The sequence below is a fragment of the Biomphalaria glabrata genome, chromosome 1 (genome assembly GCF_947242115.1).
Source record: "Biomphalaria glabrata chromosome 1, xgBioGlab47.1, whole genome shotgun sequence".
Taxonomy (NCBI): Eukaryota; Metazoa; Mollusca; class Gastropoda; family Planorbidae; genus Biomphalaria; species Biomphalaria glabrata.
This window is the reverse complement of record NC_074711.1, coordinates 27,547,387-27,567,776: the sequence shown is the minus strand read 5'-3', so window position 1 is coordinate 27,567,776 and position 20,390 is coordinate 27,547,387. Positions and strand designations below refer to the sequence as shown.

Here is a 20,390-nt window from a genome sequence, read left to right as displayed (position 1 = left end):
GAATGGAGTGATCAGCTATCATGTCCTGAGCAGAAGTTCCTTGGGAATAGATTTACGCACTGGGTATTAAGTCTTGCATGGCGTATTAAGAGTTGCCGGCCTTACTTATTGACCTAATGTCGACACCAGGGAGCAGACGTCAAGACCAGGTCTGCCCTCTTTTATGAACACTTCCATTCGAAATTATTTTTCGCTGCACCAATGACGTCTGCAAAACTAGACTAAGAACATCCAGTGAAATCATTCTTGTTCATTTTTTAAAACAGTTTTTTGTTTTTAATCCATGACAACTTTTGGAAACTTGAGAGCCAGCGATGTGAACGCTTTGAGTTGAAGAAATATCGAATGTGTTTTGTGAACTGTGTCAAGTGTTAGCAAAATGACGAAGCAATTGGTGTCGTGCGTGCTAGTTATACTCCAGTAACTCTTTCAAACAAACAATATAATGGGATACTCAGCATTGCTAGGATTACTGTGGCCGTGACATTACCAGAGTAAAACTCTGGAATTCTGTGCAAGAACACACTATAATGGTGAGTAACAAACAACATACTACAGTCAATGTTTATCATAATACAATACTCATGAAATATAACGTATACAAATAAACAAATACAATACTAAAGGCAATGACTTCGATTCTGGAGATGAAGGATGAGTGCAGTGCTTCACATGGCTATGTAAACCCAGTTGCGACCTGCATATTTTTCTTAGACCTGAAAGCCGTTGTGCACGTAGGGTCTGCTTAAGTTTTCTTTACGACTTCTGCGCCTGTTTTTTTATACGCGGGTTCTCCTCTGGGTCTCAAATGTGTGTCCCACGTCCTTCGTGAGAGCTCTCCAACTGTCTCTTTCAGGGTCCATCTGCTGCTAGCTAATTTCCTCTATGCCAGAGAGGGCAAAATGGAGGCTGAGTCGCTGCCTCAAATACCTCGAGTTGCGCCAAAGAAGATAACAGAGTAGGAGCAAGTACACAGCCCTGCTACACGCTATTCTCTATGGGGAAGTGATATATATATACCTATATATATGTATATTTGCAACGGGTAAAAAAAAATTACTTAAGTCTGCATGTAAACATGTAAAAATATTTGCTCTATTCCATAAGGCATTAGAAAGAATGACAAAAAATTACTCCTTGCCAAATGTCAACTGCCCAAAAAGAAACGTCTTTAATAACAACATGTCTACAAATGAAAGAAAAAAGTCAAATAATTAGAAGCACAAATTATCGAATGCTGTTGTTTTTTTTTTTTGTTGCTACAATCGACATTTTTATTTTTGACGCAAAGATTTGTTTCCCCAATTAGTCATTTACATGCATTAAAATGTCTTTGTCCATCAGTTGTGGATTGAATAGTAGTCACAAATCTAAGAGGCAATGGTTTCTTAACGTTACCATAACACATTCTTTAGAAAAAACATTGAAGGCTTCTTACTCGACATGTCTATACACCTTCTAATTCTAAACCATCTTGGGGTTGGGAAAGATATTATGAGACCCACTTCAGCTCTGAGCAGAGCTTCCTTAAGAGTGAAAATTTCCTTTTGTTTTCATTTGAAGAAATTGCAGATTTATTTCTTCATTCCAGCAGTCGTTTCTTTTCTCTTGTTTTGAGCGATGTGTCGTGCTTGTCATATTCTAACAGTGTTACACTCAGAAATGTTTTGCATTTCACAGAATCGCCAAATTATAATATCAGCTGATCAAAAAGGAAAACTGCAATTAACTTTGACAACGAAATTATTTTTTATGTTTAATTATGCATCATTATTGCAAAATGGAGAGTGACGCCTATGGCGATTATACGCTTTAGCTTCTCGTTTCCGATCTTTTGTTTGTAGCTCTAGTGATAATTCAAATCTGTAGTTTGTCTGACTTAGTGTTAGTTCAAGTCTGTAGTGTGACTTAGTGATAGTTCAAATCTGTAGTTTGTCTGACTTAGTGTTAGTTCAAATCTGTAGTCTGTCTGACCTAGTGTTAGTTCAAATCTGTATTTGTCTGACTTAGTGTTAGTTCAAAACTGTAGTTTGTCTGACTTAGTGTTAGTTCAAATCTGTAGTCTGTCTGACCTAGTGTTAGTTCAAATCTGTAGTTGTCTGACCTAGTGTTAGTTCAAGTCTGTAGTGTGACTTAGTGATAGTTCAAATCTGTAGTCTGTCTGACTTAGTGTTAGTTCAAATCTGTATTTGTCTGACTTAGTGTTAGTTCAAAACTGTAGTTTGTCTGACTTAGTGTTAGTTCAAATCTGTAGTCTGTCTGACCTAGTGTTAGTTCAAATCTGTAGTTGTCTGACCTAGTGTTAGTTCAAATCTGTAGTCTGACTTAGTGTTAGTTCAAATCTGTAGTCTGACTTAGTGTTATTTCACATCTGTAGTTTGACTTAGTGTTAGTTCACATCTGTAGTTTGACTTCATAACTTCTTTAATCTTGAGAATATTTTCTGATATTCATCACTGTCTCAACAAGCATTCAATAAACAAAAAGCCAAAATGTTTTATTATACAAAATAAAGGCGAAATGCGCAGACAGCGGTGACGAAGATGAAACTGTCAACAAATAAATAACGTTACGACCAGATCGTGTAGGCGTCGGATGGGAAGGGGGGGGGGGGGTAGGGAGTCAAATCTATTGGGTGCCATGTGTAATGTTTGTGACTTTGGCTACTTGACATTCAATAACCTTGTGAGAATACAATGTTTTAATTAACTAATATACAATTTGGATTATGTTATATTGTGGATAGGATCATCAAAGCATGTAACCAGAAACAATAGCTGTCAGGTTGACAAATTAAATTAAGGCAGAAACCAACTAACAAGATTTTAATTGTAATTTGAAAAAAAAATCATACCCGGAGTCAATAGAAAAGAAACAGTATTTCAGAGTACTTCATAGTATTTTAGAGAGCACTTCAGAGTACTTCTGAGAACTACGGAATACTGTAAACTCTTAAAGATATTACATGGCTTTAAAACAAAATAAGTATCTAGAATCTCGATGTTGCGATAGCCCCGTAGGCCCTACATATCTGGAGCAGTTGCAATCTTCTGCATTTTATTTGATTGGGTGCTATCAGCACTTGAAAGGTTTAGGCACAAAGTTCAGTATATTAATTGTGTCCTTGCCAAAAGAATAGTTCAGTTTTTACTTGTTTTTACTAGTTATAGCAGAACAAATGATTTTTGTTGTACACTTTTGGATGTTCCTTCAGATTTGAAGATAATTACATTCTTGTCCAAACATCCCGCAGGACGGCGGGAGATGGAGACAGACATGGACCATCGTGACCATTGTACGACAGTCCAGAGCACACACGACCAGGCAGGGTAATAAGAAGAAAACGATAGCGGATACACATGAATGAGCTTTGTATTTCTCATGGGTCGCATTTGGTTCTTTATATTGTCTTGCGAGGAGACTTGTCAGAAGATTGAAAGAAATCTGGTAATATAGTTTCTTTCTATTATTTTGATTCACAACACAAAGTTTGGCACCCGAATCTTAATAAACATAGAATCAATTTTTTGAGTTTTATTTTACACTAGACATATGTTACCCGCGACCCGCGGGCCTTTATTTGCGCATTACTTTCGATATAGTCACTGTTTTGTAAACAATTAAACGAAATAATAATGTAATAAGTAAAGCGAATATGTCAATGTAAAAATAGTGTGAATGAAGCTATCAAATCAAAATAGCTAATAGGCTTAAATCCATTTTTTTTTCAAATTAAAACATTTGCTTGTAAGGCCTACATATATTTGATTAAAATTTGAGATGAATAGACTAAATTTTGTATGTTCATGTGTATAAAGTATAAAGTAGATCTTGAGGTAGACATAGATCTAAATCTACACTAACAGGAACTAATTTATGTAAAAAATGCTTTTGGATAATCTAGTGGATTGGATTTAGATGTATGTTAAACGTAGCTAATGATCCTTTCACGTTATTTCTCTTTCGCTACGAAAATTAAATTAGTTTTGCGAAAATGGGCTTACCCGAAGTCGATACATTCTTATCTATTAAAAACGAAAAGAGCGATAGCTTTGTTAAATGAATGGGATTATAAAGTGAACAATTAAACGAAATAATTTTTAGTACGCGATTCATGAATGAATATAGATCTAGGCCTATCTCAACTCGGCTTCGCAGCTTTCGTAAACGAATGTAGCTTTAGAAAACCAAATTTGAATGTTTATTTGATCAAAATATGAAATGAATGGACTTTAATTAATATTTTTATGTGTTAAAGTATAAAACTATCTGTGCGAAGAGAAGTTTTATCATCTTAGAGTTGAATTAGAGTTTTAGATCTAGGGATGGGATTATAAAGTAAACAATTAAACGAATTAATATTTAGTACGCGATTCATTACGGAATTGTCTAATGAAAGAATGTTCGTCAGGAAATCTGTAATCACAGATATAAGGAACTAATTAATGTAAAAAATGCTTTTGAAACACAAAATTGAAGGTTAATTTTATTATATAATGAAATCAATGGATCTTCTTTTGTCTTTTCATGTGTCAAAGTAAAAAACTATCTGCGCAAAGTGTATTTCTTAAAATTAGATCTAGGTCTAAATCCTTTCTATCTTTTCTCATGTCAACATTGTAGACATGGCCTAGATCTATAAAATACAATAGCTGTAATAGAGTCGGACAACTTTATTTTTTTTGAGGGTCTTAAGTTTTTTTTAGGGCTACAATACATACACTACGGTCTAAGTTAGTACCCAAGGAACATTTCTGCCTAGTTTTATCAAGATTGGTCAAGCGGTTTTGATGTCTATAAGTAACATACATACATACATACATACATACATACATACATACATACATACATACATACATACATACATACATACATACATACATACATACATACACCTCACATTCTACTTTATAGTATAGATTACTAGACATATGTTACCCGCGACCCGCGGATCTTTATTTGCGCATTACTTTCGATATAGTCACTGAGAGTGTTATTGTAAACAATTAAACGAAATAATAATGTAATAAGTAAAGCGAATGTGTCAATGTAAAAATAGTGTGAATGAAGCTATCAAATCAAAATAGCTAATAGGCTTAAATCCATTTTTTAAAATTAAAACATTTGCTTTTGAATAATCTAGTGGATTGGATTTAGATGTATGTTAAACGTAGCTAATGATCCTTTCACGTTATTTCTCTTTCGCTACGAAAATAAAATTAGTTTTGCGAAAATGGTTTACCCAAAGTCGATACATTCTTATCTATTAAAAACGAAAAGAGCGATAGCTTTGTTAAATAAATGGGATTATAAAGTGAACAATTAAACGAAATAATTTTTAGTACGCGAGTCATGAATGAATATAGATCTAGGCCTATCTCAACTCCGCTTCGCAGCTTTCGTAGACGAATGTAGCTTTAGAAAACCAAATTTGAATGTTTATTTGATCAAAATATGAAATGAATGGACTTTAATTAATATGTTTATGTGTTAAAGTATAAGACTATATGTGCGAAGAGAAGTTTTATCATCTTAGTGTTGAATTAGAGTTTTAGATCTAGGGATGGGATTATAAAGTAACAATAAAACGAAATAATTTTTAGTACGCGATTCATGAATGAATATAGATCTAGGCCTTTAACTCGGCTTCGCAGCTTTCGTAAACGAATGTAGCTTTAGAAAACCAAATTTGAATGTTTATTTGATCAAAATATGAAATGAATGGACTTTAATTAATATGTTTATGTGTTAAAGTATAAGACTATCTGTGCGAAGAGAAGTTTTATCATCTTAGAGTTGAATTAGAGTTTTAGATCTAGGGATGGGATTATAAAGTAAACAATTAAACGAATTAATATTTAGTACGTGATTCATTACGGTAGGCTATTGTCTAATGAAAGAATGTTCGTCAGGAAATCTGTAGTCACAGATATAAGGAACTAATTTATGTAAAAAATGCTTTCGAAAGTTTTATCATCTTAGAGTTGAATTAGAGTTTTAGATCTAGGGATGGGATTATAAAGTAACAATAAAACGAAATAATTTTTAGTACGCGATTCATGAATGAATATAGATCTAGGCCTTTAACTCGGCTTCGCAGCTTTCGTAAACGAATGTAGCTTTAGAAAACCAAATTTGAATGTTTATTTGATCAAAATATGAAATGAATGGACTTTAATTAATATGTTTATGTGTTAAAGTATAAGACTATCTGTGCGAAGAGAAGTTTTATCATCTTAGAGTTGAATTAGAGTTTTAGATCTAGGGATGGGATTATAAAGTAAACAATTAAACGAATTAATATTTAGTACGTGATTCATTACGGTAGGCTATTGTCTAATGAAAGAATATTCGTCAGGAAATCTGTAGTCACAGATATAAGGAACTAATTTATGTAAAAAATGCTTTCGAAACACAAAATCGAAGGTTAATTTTATTATATAATGAAATCAATGAATCTTCTTTTGTCTTTTCATGTGTCAAAGTAAAAAACTATCTTCGCAAAGTGTATTTCTTAAAATTAGATCTAGGTCTAAATCCTTTCTATCTTTTCTCATGTCAACATTGTAGACATGGCCTAGATCCATAAAATACTATAGCTGTAATAGAGTCGGACAACTTTTTTTTTTTTGATGGTCTTACATTTGTTTTAGGGCTACAATACATTCACTAAGGTCTAAGTTGGTACCCAAGGAACATTCCTGCCTAGTTTTATCAAGATTGGTCAAGCGGTTTTGATGTCTATAAGTAACATACATACATACATACCCCTCACATTCTACTTTATAATATAGATATTCATCTAGTCATAAACATGAAATAGAAGCTTTGAACATGAAACTTTGATGTGTCTTTGGCATTATGTAAAATTCCATCATATATCAGCAGCAGCTATTTCGGAGGAGTTCCCCCTCCCCTCCTGAGCTTTCACATTTCGACGTTAGATATTGCGTAGTAACCTAACCACTACTTCTGTTTTCTTATAATCAACAAAATGTTGGAACAGACCTAATGGTGGTGGGGGACATTGTGAGTGTCTCCGAACATGTGAGCGTACCCTGTAGTGCCCAAATCAATAAAGCTGGTAACTAATGTTCTGTCGTCAAAGATTTGGTGGACATTGTTTTGAATATTTGATGAGGATTTAATGTTGCTACGTCACTGGCACTATAAGTCAACGTCAAACGTTGGAGAGTGTTTGATTTGCTTCATCTAACTTTGTACGTGAAAAACACAATTAGAAAATGGCTGCACTTTGTTAGTCTTATTAAACAGCAACACTTTAAAGTGCTGCCCTTTTAACACTCATTTACTAAACACTTAAAACCTTTTACTAGTCACTATGAGACACATTCTAGTCACTTCGAGACACTTTCTAGTCACTTAGTGACACCTTCTACTCACTTCGAAACCTAATTTAGCTCGAGTTTATTTATTCTTTTCAAATAAAAAAAAAAGTTATTATTATTTTATGTTCTGGATAGTTTTGTAGTCCAAAAAGTGATTTGTTTAGGTGACATTCTCATTATAATGGAGGCATTTTGCTGAGGAAAAGAAAAAGGATTGCTTTGAGCAGTAATGTAATGAATTATTAAATAGAAAGATTGAACATAATGTCAAATTTATAATAACTGTGATTTAACAGCCAACAGAAAATTTGTTTTCCAATGTGTCTTACAGCTTGGTCACACAAAGTCACGTGCTTCCAAGTTTTACTGGTCAAACACTGAGGAAACAAAACTAGATTTAGAATAGAAAAGTGTCACAAACGTGATTGGAAATTGTAATTGGTTGCCATGGGAACTGTCATTAGTCATCATAACAATTGAAAAGTAATTAAAAAGTTTTGGAAAGTATACTTTCGTGACTAATTAGGGCTGCATGGGGAATGAAGATTGTTTCGAACTATGTACACTATGGCGGTAAGCAAATACACACGCATCTATGAATACACACAAACATACATTTAGCCTGAACGCGAGCTCTGTGTTTTGACAAAGCTAATATCATCACCTTCTGTCTGGGTGGACTCTTGTACACGTTATTTTCATTACCTTCTGTCTGGGTGGACTCTTGTACACGTTATTTTCATTACCTTCTGTCTGGGTGGACTCATGTACACGTTATTTTCATCACCTTCTGTCTGGGTGGACTCTTGTACACGTTATTTTCATCACCTTCTGTCTGGGTGGACTCATGTACACGTTATTTTCATCACCTTCTGTCTGGGTGGACTCATGTACACGTTATTTTCATCACCTTCTGTCTGGGTGGACTCTTGTACACGTTATTTTCATTACCTTCTGTCTGGGTGGACTCATGTACACGTTATTTTCATTACCTTCTGTCTGGGTGGACTCATGTACACGTTATTTTCATTACCTTCTGTCTGGGTGGACTCTTGTACACGTTATTTTCATCACCTTCTGTCTGGGTGGACTCTTGTACACGTTATTTTCATTACCTTCTGTCTGGGTGGACTCTTGTACACGTTATTTTCATTACCGTCTGTCTGGGTGGACTCATGTACACGTTATTTTCATTACCTTCTGTCTGGGTGGACTCATGTACACGTTATTTTCATTACCTTCTGTCTGGGTGGACTCTTGTACACGTTATTTTCATGACCTTCTGTCTGGGTGGACTCTTGTACACGTTATTTCTCACACTTTCTATTCTAGGATCAAGTTGAAAATGTGCACAATTATTTATTGTCGATGACAACACCTGGGTCAATAAAAAAAACCACACAATTAGTTCACTATTTAGTCTTTATTAATTAATTTAGTTTTACCTCGAATATATACAAAGATAAGGAAAGATAAGCCTTGTGTAATTAGGTCGCTTGCTAAAACTTTTAAACTGTAGACTATAAAACCTTCTATTTTTAGAAGTTCTTGAATAGCTGACGGCCTTCTTCGATTTCCAATTCAGACTCAAGCAACTGAAAAAAAAAAGGTTTTGAAAAGGCAGCACGAAAACCTTCTCCCAGATACCCCCCTCCCTGTGATAGAATCCTAGCGCACTGAGCATTCTATCTGTAAGGATGAAAGTTGCGCTGAACAAAAAAAAAACAAATTAATACCAATATTTCCAATCGCCCAAATTTATTATTGTTAGTTTATTTTCTTCTATTAAAAATACTTTACATAATGGACCTCATTCACCAATCGTAAACAAACAAATTTAGCCACGTGATAATATTGATAAAACAATGAAAATTACGTATCACGTGACAGCCTTTATGGATTGCGTAATTTGTATAGAAGATATAGAGAGCCACATGGCAAAATGTTGTTTGTTTACGATTGGTGAATGAGGTCCATTGATCCCTAATAAAGGATGCAGTGTCACTCAATATTATAAGCTTTGTTTTTGTTTTTACTTCTTGTTTGCCTTATTGTTCTTTTAAAGAAAGGGGAAAATTTCGGATATAGTCCAGGGCTGGCGAACCTATGGAACGCGTGCCCAAGGTGGCACGCGAAACGATTTTGTGTGGCGCACGACGACGATGATATTAAGAAATGTGTTTTTTGAAAAATCACGGATATCTCAAATTACCATAATTAATAACGTTCAATTATTTCCGAGAACTGTAAATATGGAAGAAGCGCTAGTGGATCATATTCCATATACTTTTGTCATATGACTGTGTTTCATTTGGGGAGCATAGGGCATAATAAATTTTTTTCAAGACAAATCTCGTATTTGAACGAGATCTCCTTAGCTTCCGCCATTTTGTTGATACTGAAAACGTGTCGGTCTTACATCGATTGCTAGCGTTGTCATCAATACATTTTTATCAGAATAATTACCATAACATGTCATTCTCAAAAATAAAAAAAAGAAAACTTAATGAAGAAGAAGGAAGTGGCAGACCTTTTAAAGAGTGGTGGACTGAAAGATATGGATTGATTCACTAGAAAACAAGGCCTTATGTGTCATGTGTTTGGAAAGTGTTGTTTGTCGGACATCATCAGTAAAACGTCATTATGAGTCCAATCACAGCTGGCTTTTAGGCAAAAGCGAGGATGAGAAAAAAGAACATATATCGCGTGAGTTTAAAAAAAAAGTGATTTCACAATCCAGTTCTTTTGTAAACGTTGTTAAAAGTTCTTCTAACTTAGTGGCTGCAAGTTTTGAAGTTTCAAAAATTATAGCTAAGCATGGAAAACCTTTAAGTGACGGTGATTATATCAAGGAAGCAATGTTAGAATGTGCGTCTTATTTGTTTGAAGACTTTCAAAACAAGGATAAAGTCATTCAGAGAATAAAGGATTTGCCAATAAGCCGAAACACGGTTAAAGCGAGAGTTATGAAATTGCACGTTAATATTCAAGAACAAGTAAAGAAGGATGCATGCCAAGCCTATTCTATTTGCCTTGACGAAAGTACTGATGTGACATCATTGCCAAATATAGCAAAGGAAATGAAATACACGAAGAACTAATAAAATTAGCAACTTTACCAACGACAACATCAGGTGCAGATATATGTCAAACTGTTGTGACTGAACTCAGAAATGCAGGTGTAGATCTAAAAAAAAAAGTTTCTGTTACAACTGATGGTGCTCCAAGTATGACTGGAAAAGATGCAGGTTTCGTTACTTTGTTTACAGCACATGTTAGACACCCACTAAAAACTTTTCACTGCATTGTGCACCAACAAGCCCTATGTTCAAAAAACGGCTTAAAGGAACTTGAAGACATTATGAAATGTGTAACAAAAACCGTAAACTTCATTACTGCCCGTGCTTTGAATAAGAGAAAATTTGAACAGCTGCTAAATGAAGTTCAGTCCAGTTACTCTGGCTTATTAATGTACAACAACGTACGTTGGCTTAGCCGAGGTCACGTTCTGGAGCGGTTTGTGGAATGCCTTGATGAAATTCGAATCTTTATGGATGGTAACAAACAAAATTGCTCAGAATTGACAAATGTTGACTGGCTTATCAGACTAATGTTTTTTTTTACCGATTTTTCATCCCATTTAAATGAACTTAGTTGCAAAGGTTTCGGAAAATCTGTCGATCAGGCATTTGACATCTTGACAGCATTTGAGAAAAAGTTGAAGATTTACAAACGTGACATAGAGAAGGAAGAATTAAAATATTTTAACAAACTGAAGAAATTTTATGATGATTTAAAAGTTCATGATACTACCGGAAAAGATTATCAGAAAATATTGTTTTTAGAGATAATTGACACAACTGCTGAACAATTTTCACTGCGTTTTGAACAATTTCGAAAATTCGAGTACACCTCCAAATTTATAAAATATCCAGATACAGTAGATTTTGAAACTCTGGATTTGACCATGTTTTCTTGGATGGGTTTACACGACTTTGAAATGCAACTTGTTGAGTTTCAGTCCAGCGCAATTTGGAGACAGAAATTTATTGTCTTACGAATACGACTTGAATTAATTGAACGTGAACGGTTAAATGGATCATTAGAACCTCAGATATTAGCAGAAAATGAGATTCTTCAGGTTTGGAATGACCTGCCTAAAACTTTAAATTCTCAGATAAAAGTAGCAACATCCATTCTGACAATTTTCTCGTCTCGAATCTTTATTTTCTACAATGAATTATATTAAATCAGATGCCGGAAGTTGCTTGACCGATGAACTAAGTGCGGCGTGTGTAACTTTGAAGAACACACGGTATACACCAGATATCAAACTGTTATCGTCTACCACACAACAGCAGAGGTCGCACTGATTGACCTGCCCTAAGACTTCAAATCTGTAGGTCAGGATAATAAAATTGAATAAACAAGTACTATTGTTACTAAGCAGTTTTTATACATGCAGTTGACTAACTGGTTGTAGCACTTCTTTTATATAGCGGCGTCACTAGTAGACCTACTGGGCACGCAACAATCTTCATTGTTTTTAAATTAAAATTAATTGGCACTCGGACTGAAAAAGCTTCGCCAACCCTGGGAGATACTCACTTTTCTTTACAAATGCTAATTGACAGTCGCATATAACCTTGACCGACTTTTAATGCTTCTGTTAGAATGGAATCGGCTGGTTAATACATCTTTATATTGTTAAATTTGATGACCCAATGTCAATGTGTATGCAGTGGAATCTATCCAGACCATTCGTTACAGAAGGCCTCGGCATAGACCTGCAACGTCACAGCCTGTGGGCAGTTGAAACAGGCAGTTGAGGTGTACTAGTTTGCTACATCTACTCTACAACTTCACTGTGCAATGTATACCAGTTACGCAGGAGGCTAACGTTACGCTGATAAAAAGAAAAGATTTCTTATGGGAATTGTTGCAAAGAAAATTTTACTCGCGGACACAAGACTAACCCCACACACACATACACACATTCCAAACGTACTGAGATCAATGTTACAGGATTAACCCTATAATCATATAATCAGAGAACTATGTATAAGTAAGAAATGTCTTGACCTATAATCAGGGAGCTATGTATAAGTAAGAAATGTATTGCCCTATAATCAGGGAACTATGCATAAGTAAGAAATGTCTTGACCTATAATCAGGGAACAATGTATAAGTAAGAAATGTATTGCCCTATAATCAGGGAACTATGCATACGTAAGAAATGTCTTGACCTATAATCAGGGAACTATGCATAAGTAAGAAATGTCTTGACCTGAAATCAGGGAACTATGTATAAGTAAGAAATGTCTTGACCTATAATCAGGGAACTATTTATAAGTAAGGAATGTATTGCCCTATAATCAGGGAACTATGCATAAGTAAGAAATGTCTTGACCTATAATCAGGGAACTATGTATAAGTAAGAAATGTCTTGACAGATGACAACTCTCAGTTTCTGCATATACATCGAGGCATTTAATAAACCAATAAACATAAGAATCACAGCCCAAGCGCACGAGCTCTCTATGCATGAAAGTGTACAAATGTTGGAATTTCTAATTGACTACGAGAACAAACAAGTTGTTTCTAATCCTAGATGGTAATCAAAATTTTCAAGACACTAGAAAAAAAAAAGAATATAAACGTGCTTTTTAATAACGTGAATGAATGTATATGTATTACACTATCTTTGTTTCAAATATATATGTATTACATTATCTTTGTTTCAAATGTATATGTATTACATTATCTTTGTTTCAAATGTATATGTATTACACTATATTTGTTTAGGTACATATAAATATATATTTTTTATCCCGTGAATTAGTATGCACCGGCTACGCCCGTTGATTTGTTGCTAGACATTTTATTATTTATTATGGCCGGATTTGTTATTAGGCTTTATATTATTTATTAAAATTACTATGACCGGAAACCCCCTTCTTTTGTTTTCTTTTTTTTATTTGAATTTTGATAAACAGCCACCCTAACCCTAACCCTAACGATCAACCTAACATATATTTTTTAAGCCCGTGAATTAGTGTCTCTCTTACAATGAAATTTCACGCCCGCTCTCTCTTTCCTGAACCCCTCCTTTCTTGTTGTTGTTGTTTTAATTTTAATAAACGGGCCTCATTTGAACGATCCTAATGCGCACTTGACACATACACGCGGCTCATATTTTGGGCCTGTTCATTCTTTCGTTTACCCCCCGCTTCCAAACAAAAACAAAAAAGTTTGTCCTCTATGACTTTTCTTCGGCGTCTCAATTCAATCTATATCTATATCAATATTCCGACCGTGAGCTCCCATCATCTTTTTTTTTTGTTATTTTTTTTTTTCTTCAACCTTTCACCTTACAGCACGGTACGGTATTAGATGATATAGGGGCCTACATTTCTTCATACCAGCAGTTTCAGGCCTAGAGGAAAAAAAAAGAATTTCCCGAAGGCCTCAATGGAATGTCACACCCCCGTTCTCGACTCTACATTAAAAAAAAGAATTTGTTGTCTAAATAAAAAGAAAAATCCATTTTGTTTTATTTATTGTAATAGTTTATCTCACTCCCTTTGGAACGTATCGAAAAGACAATAGATTTACTCTTTGCTCTCTCTCTCTCTCGAAAAAAGAAAAAGACTCTAGATCTATTTTGTTAATGCTATTATTGGTTTTGTCTTTTATTTAGTGGAAATGGAAATGCCGCAGGGCAAGTTTGAAAAGTTCACTTAGGGGAAAAGAAAGAATATACAGGAAGTCCTATTATCGTGATATTTTTTTTAATGCTTGAGATGAAAACTGTGGCCTTTTTGGGAAATACCGAAAATAAAAATCTTGCGGGTTTTCGTGAATAGCGATTCCATGGTTGCGTTTCTGTCAAAAACTGTTCTTAGTAAGAATCTAGGAGGTTAAAGGAACCAGAGCACTAAATTTCATGCGGGTACGTACTACAGTTGATGACATCTCGTGATCAGTGAGTGGTATTTGGTAAATATATAGTAGATTTAGCATCACAATTCAAATAATTTATGCATTGTTAATAAATTACAGAGAAAAATAAGACAGCAGTGTAAAGAACAGTAACCTCTGACATTGCAAAATTCGAGTTCTCTCCCATAGTTGATTAAAATGAATCCGATCTCTCTCTCTCTCTCAAATAAACACTAGGACACTAGTACATAAGGTAATTACTTATCGAACTGTCTAGGTCCACGTCTGGTAGGTAATACATTTCTTGTCCTGACTTCTCTTACTTCATAAACGTGCTGTCTGTCCAAGTCTAATGAATAGGACGCCACACTGACACCCTTCTCCCGCTCTTTGATCATGGCGCCTCCTTTTTTTGTTCACACCAATTGCTTCATCACTTCCGCTTTTTCACATTGTCTGTAAACTAATACATTGAATAAACTTATTTCTTAGTTATTGTGTTTTCCTTGTCCAGTAAAGAGGTGAAGAAAATAATGTGGTGTTAAAAACCCAGATTTACCCAGATATTGTTTGATTTTATTTTAATACGGAAATGACTCAGATTTTTCTGTTGTTGCCACCAGCCGACTCAGGAGCAGACGACTGACTTTTGATTCTCATACGTCTTCCATAAAATGGTCGTTACTTTAATCATAGAACCATAAGTTACTTGTTGATTATACGGTCCAGAATTTTCTAGGTTTCTGCATTCTGGGATTGAATGTCACGTGTTCATCAAATTGTTTCTTAACTAGAACGTTTCTAGGGTAACCATTTCCTAGCGCCTAGTGTGACAGTCATGTCGGCTAACTGTTACATTAAACTTGATCAAGAATCAGAATCGATGTGAAGCGTGGTCGAGAGGCTAAGTACGCTTGAACTTGGCTATGAAGGGGGATCGAGGTTCGACACCCTACTCGAGCAGAGTTGTGTTTACTGAGCGCCTAAAGGTAGCTCGGATAAATCTTCTCCCAGATACCCCCTCCTCCCACTGGTCCACAAATGAGATTGGAACATTGCACTATAAGCATGAAAGGAGCGCTATATAAAGACTGTAATTATCATTATTATAAATATCGTTTCTGATAAACAGTAAATAGGAAATGATATTTTATTCTGGAATCCTAACATTTTCCTTTTAAAGTGATGAACAGTTCCATTCAAGGAGGATAAGATCTGCAGGAAAAATAGCTTGTAAAAAAAAAGCATTTCTCGTTGTTTTTGTAGCGCATTAAAGATTCTAGAAACCTTACAGCTTCCCTTAGTTCTAGTTTTGGAAGACATTTCTATTGACAAGCTGCGATACGACGTTCGCAAAAACACGACACATCCAATCAGTCTCAGGTTTCCCCAGTGGTCTTGGGCTTGGTGTGTCCAGTGGTCAAGTGAGTGGTGTACCCAGGTTTCAGATGATTTTATCAAACACGGCAGATGAAATCAAAGCAATTACCTTCATGTCAAGTCCACTATCAACACTATCCTGCTGTCAGCAGACCTCTTGATCTTTCAGACTTGATGTCTGGTCTTGTAGTTCGAGTGTTCAGTTCTTTTCATTATTTTACCATGTTCAAGTCATCATTTAATAAGCAAATTCATAATTTCCCAATCGTAACATAATAGTTTAATAAGTAAACCTATAAATACTTTAAAAAATGAGTATAAAAAATAAAAGGTCGTTCTTTGATGTTTTTTGGTTAACTTAAAAACCGTTTTTTTTTAATTATTATGTAATATAGCCTTATACTATTATTTCAGTAGGTATTACTATCCTTTAGTAACCATCAGTTCGTTTTCGGAGGTTAAGGTCATACGCAATCTTCACCTGTTTCAACCAATGCCAGAAAGAACCGTTTTACTTTCCCAAACTACTGTCAGGTACCCATTTAAGTTGGCTGGACTTCTAGTCTACTGGATTCGAAGAGCGACATTATACTACTTATCCGAAAGCTCTACCACTATCACTTTTCTAATATGTCAATGTAGTAACTAGAAACTGTGAGGGTGTGTGACTGTGGATGTTTACTAGAAGGTTACTACAATAGTGACTGGTTGGTTTATTTCAATTAATGACAAGTGATGTGTTTAACAGTAGGAGGCGCTGCCTGGGTGGGGGGGGGGGGAGATGAGATTTACCATTTTAGACTTGAAGTGTTGATCTTTCCATTGCATGGGAGCTGGGGGGGGGGAACAAAAAGATATGGATTTCAATGCCTGGTCACGAACTGTACTCCGAGGGACATCATTGAGTTTTGAAATAGATTTTAATAGTTTTTATTAGCACTTAGGTTAGTGTGTGAGTGTCAGAGACAGGTGAAGAGACAGAGAGAGAGAGAGAGAGGGTGGAAGAGAGAGAGAGAGTGCAAGAGTTGACACGTAGTGTAAATGTGAGTGAAAACGATCTTGTCTGGTATGTGTAAGTTTACATGGACGATATGAGGTGACTCAGATGAGTGTTTGAAAGTTGACGAATTATTTCTTTCTGTCCATCCATCCACCTCTCTCTCTCTCTCTCTCTCTCTCTTTGTAGTACTAAAACATAGCACACAATTTTCTTCTCCCTATAATCATTTAATTTAATATATATATATATATATATATATTGTCACGATCATCAATGGTGTTGATGTCACAACCTAAGATGGTGCTACTGTCACGATCAGACTGGAACTATATTGCACCATCAATGATCGTGATTGCCGAGGATCTTGAAATGATCTTTCGATAAGATGATCGTATAGAAGTAGACATATGTATGTTGATAATACGATCATACAGAATGTTGCCAATTGATAAGAGGATCATCTAGGTCTAGGAGTTACAACTTGACAAATATGATCTAAGTACGTTCTAAATTCAATGAAGAAACTTCTCTTCGTCCAAAAACAATTACTTTAATTAATAACTTGAAAACATTATTCACAAAAAGTTACAATGGTTAAAATGTACTTGAATTGAATCTACACAATAGTATATCTGAGTCTTGATACAAATAAAATATATATTCTCTATTTCACGTTACATACAAGTTAGATGTTAACACTACAACTTCCGAGACAAGACTGGCTGGGAGCTACACGCTTCATCCGGGCTTTAGAGCGTCATCACGTGATCAACAACTTTCTCTTGCAAGACCAACCAATAAATGCAGCGACAATCAACACCTCAAACCAATCACTTTTGTTCTGACACTCATCTCTCCACGTGAAGGAAAAAACCCGAGGTCAATGACGAGCTAAATATAGATTGTGTACGTGACATATATATATATATATATATATATATATATATATATATATATATATATATATAGAGAGAGAGAGAGAGAGAGAGAGAGAGAGAGAGAGAGATGACAGGTAAAAGAAGTAATTGTGCAAAGTTTCAGCTTGATCCGGAAAAAAACATCGAAGTTTCACTGGTCATCTACTGGTCATCTCTACATTCATCAAAATGAGACAGCTGACTGACCGGTGGGACTAAATCCAGTTCGACGCCCAGCAAGTCCAGACAAAATATGTGATGCTGACTAAAAGCGGACCAGCCAGTTTCAGGCATTACAATAGTCTGAAGTAGAGAGAGTCGAAGTCAAATGTTTAGGTCTGAAGAGCTGACCTCTGGAACAAAACAAATGTCTCCCAGTGGTAGAAATAATGAACTTGCGAAGTTTTCCCTACCCCTTGATATATTAGTAGTTATTATTTCAATTCTTTTTATTTGTTTGGTCCAGTGTTTCTCAAACTTCTCCTTAACGAAACACTTGGTACATTCTGAGTATTTAGTGGAATACTTTATTGTTTGAGAGATAATTCACGTGGTGGCCTATCAGTTAATTAGTCCAGTAGTTCGTGGAACACCTATTCAGGCCTCGCGGAACACTAGGGTTCCGCGGAACACAGTTTGGGAACCACGAGTATAATCGAAGAGTTGCAAATAAAAGGTACTAAATAGTGACATTGGTAAGGTAGGAATGATTAAATCAATCTCTGTCTAAAGATCTATCAATAGCGTTATTTATGTAACAAGACCATTTACTTTCAAATAATAATAACTATTATTATTACTATATTTATTAATAGTATTATTATTATTAGTATAGGAATAAACTAAATCTCATTTTCAGGCATTATTATTATCATTATTATTTTCATTATTATCATTTTGATTTGAGCGCTATATTTAAGGAAATTATTTCTTAAAGCATGCTTGAATGGACTAAATTTTTAACAAATCTAAACTTGTTCATACATTTCGAGTGTGTTACTTTTTACGGCAGAATTCTATTTCATCTTCTTTCTGCTGGCGTTCATTAGACACAAGCTTCTTTGTTCCGACAGTTCAAATCTATAAATAGCAAGGCACATCTCGACTTTCAACTCCAATTTCAACAGAAGCTTTTAGAATGTTTTGTTTTATATTTGGCCGAGTAACTTTGCGCCTAAAAACTAAGTAAATGAAATGAAAACAAAATACTACGTTCCATGGACTTGGCTTGGGGTCCTGGTTCGAATCCTGGTAAAGACTGGGATTTTTTTATTTCTGGATTTTTAGGAAGCCTCTGATGGGTACCTGACATTATTTGGTCCACAGAAACAGGTGACCTTTTCATCATCTGCCTTTTTTTTAATTCAAAAGTTTTCTACATTTTATAATACATAGTTAGTATAAAAAGAATTAAATAACAGTATAAAAATGACTAATTTAGAAATAAAAAGCAATATTTAGTAAGTTGTTAAGATAAATTGAACTATTTAAGTCTTGGTACGTCTTGTGAAGGCTGGTCTCCGATCTTGTGTGTCTGACGATTTACTGGTCATCTTATGTTACAGTTCTAGTATGATTACTAGACACATTTTTTTTTGTTTTGTTCCTTAAGTTTGCCCTTTTGTATCGGCCTAATAACCAGTTACCTTTTTAATTTGAGGTACTACAATTAAAACTATTTTTTTTTTGCTAATTCACAATTTAGGGTTCCATCTTATGTCATATAGAATTAGTATTTCACTTTGACAGAGACATTTTCTCTTTATAACAATTGAGTTCCACGTGAAATCTTGAGGTAAGAGATTGTCGTCCTATACCATCAAGACTTACAGGAGTCGATTAGAGTCATTTCGGTTAGAAAATGTGAAGCCTTGAATATGTAGGGCTATTATTCATTTATTATATCATTAAAATTTCTGGGTTTTGACATTTATAAAAGTAATTTTCAATGGTAGAAGTTAAACTATTAATACGTCAGATTTGTATAAGGTTCTTTTCCCTCGAGTATTCATCTGCCCTATAGACCGCATGGTGTGAAAGGGGGTCCTATAGATATATTAAAACTGTAATATCGTCGTATGTATCTGTGAATTTTAAATTAATGTTCAGATCCGATGACACATAATTCATTAGAATGCTATATACTGAAGCTTTTGTGACTAATCCTAAGTTGTTATATTGTACACTCAAGTGGAGCACAACAATAAATGTGAGCGTGACGAAACTAGTAGGACAGAATGTGCAGCTACTGATCATTATTAGATCATCTCTTTCTACCAGTTCACTTCTGTCAGTTTGTTTCCCTCAGCGATCTCCCTTTTTTATTCAATAAAACCAACCAAGAATAATACTTGACATTATACTGACATCGATCTCTGATAATAAGAACTTGGCATAAGACGTACTGTTTTCTATTGTTCTGTGTCCCGAGTCTTTTTGTTAATAAACGTCTACAGTTACAAAAGGAAATGATCATCTTTAATCATATGTTTTGCAAAGATCATTTTCTCAAACTTTTTTTGTTATAAAAAATTATCCCCCCCCCCTTTTATTTTTGTAGTTTCCCCCTTCATTGTAACCCCCTTCTACCCCCCCTCTCTCTCTCTATGTATCTTCACTTTCAACTTCCTTAGCTCTCCTCTCCCCCTCCTTGCTGTTGATCAATCTGAAACTATTTGTTCCCAATACACCACGACTTGAAAGCAGCCTCAACTTTGAGATAATCAGCTAACAAAAGAACGTGTCTCACGAGACACCAGAAGACACAAACTAAAAGAAGACAAACACAAAATTTCATAGTTC

The 20,390-nt window shown here is 34.9% G+C and overlaps 1 protein-coding gene across 8 annotated transcripts in view; it reads left to right on the top strand.

Moving 5' to 3' along the window:
• Positions 1-20,390, top strand: part of LOC106059561 (secretin receptor-like) — a 212,499-nt gene that overhangs the window by 66,112 nt on the left and 125,997 nt on the right. For 3 of the 8 annotated variants that reach the window (XM_056030722.1, XM_056030715.1, XM_056030711.1), the window contains one exon: positions 2-533. The exons of the other annotated variants lie outside the window; for them this stretch is intronic. In XM_056030722.1, coding sequence (XP_055886697.1) covers positions 531-533 — 3 coding nt within the window. In that variant the 5' untranslated portion in view covers positions 2-530. The remainder of the gene's footprint in view (position 1; positions 534-20,390) is intronic. 8 annotated transcript variants of the gene reach the window in all.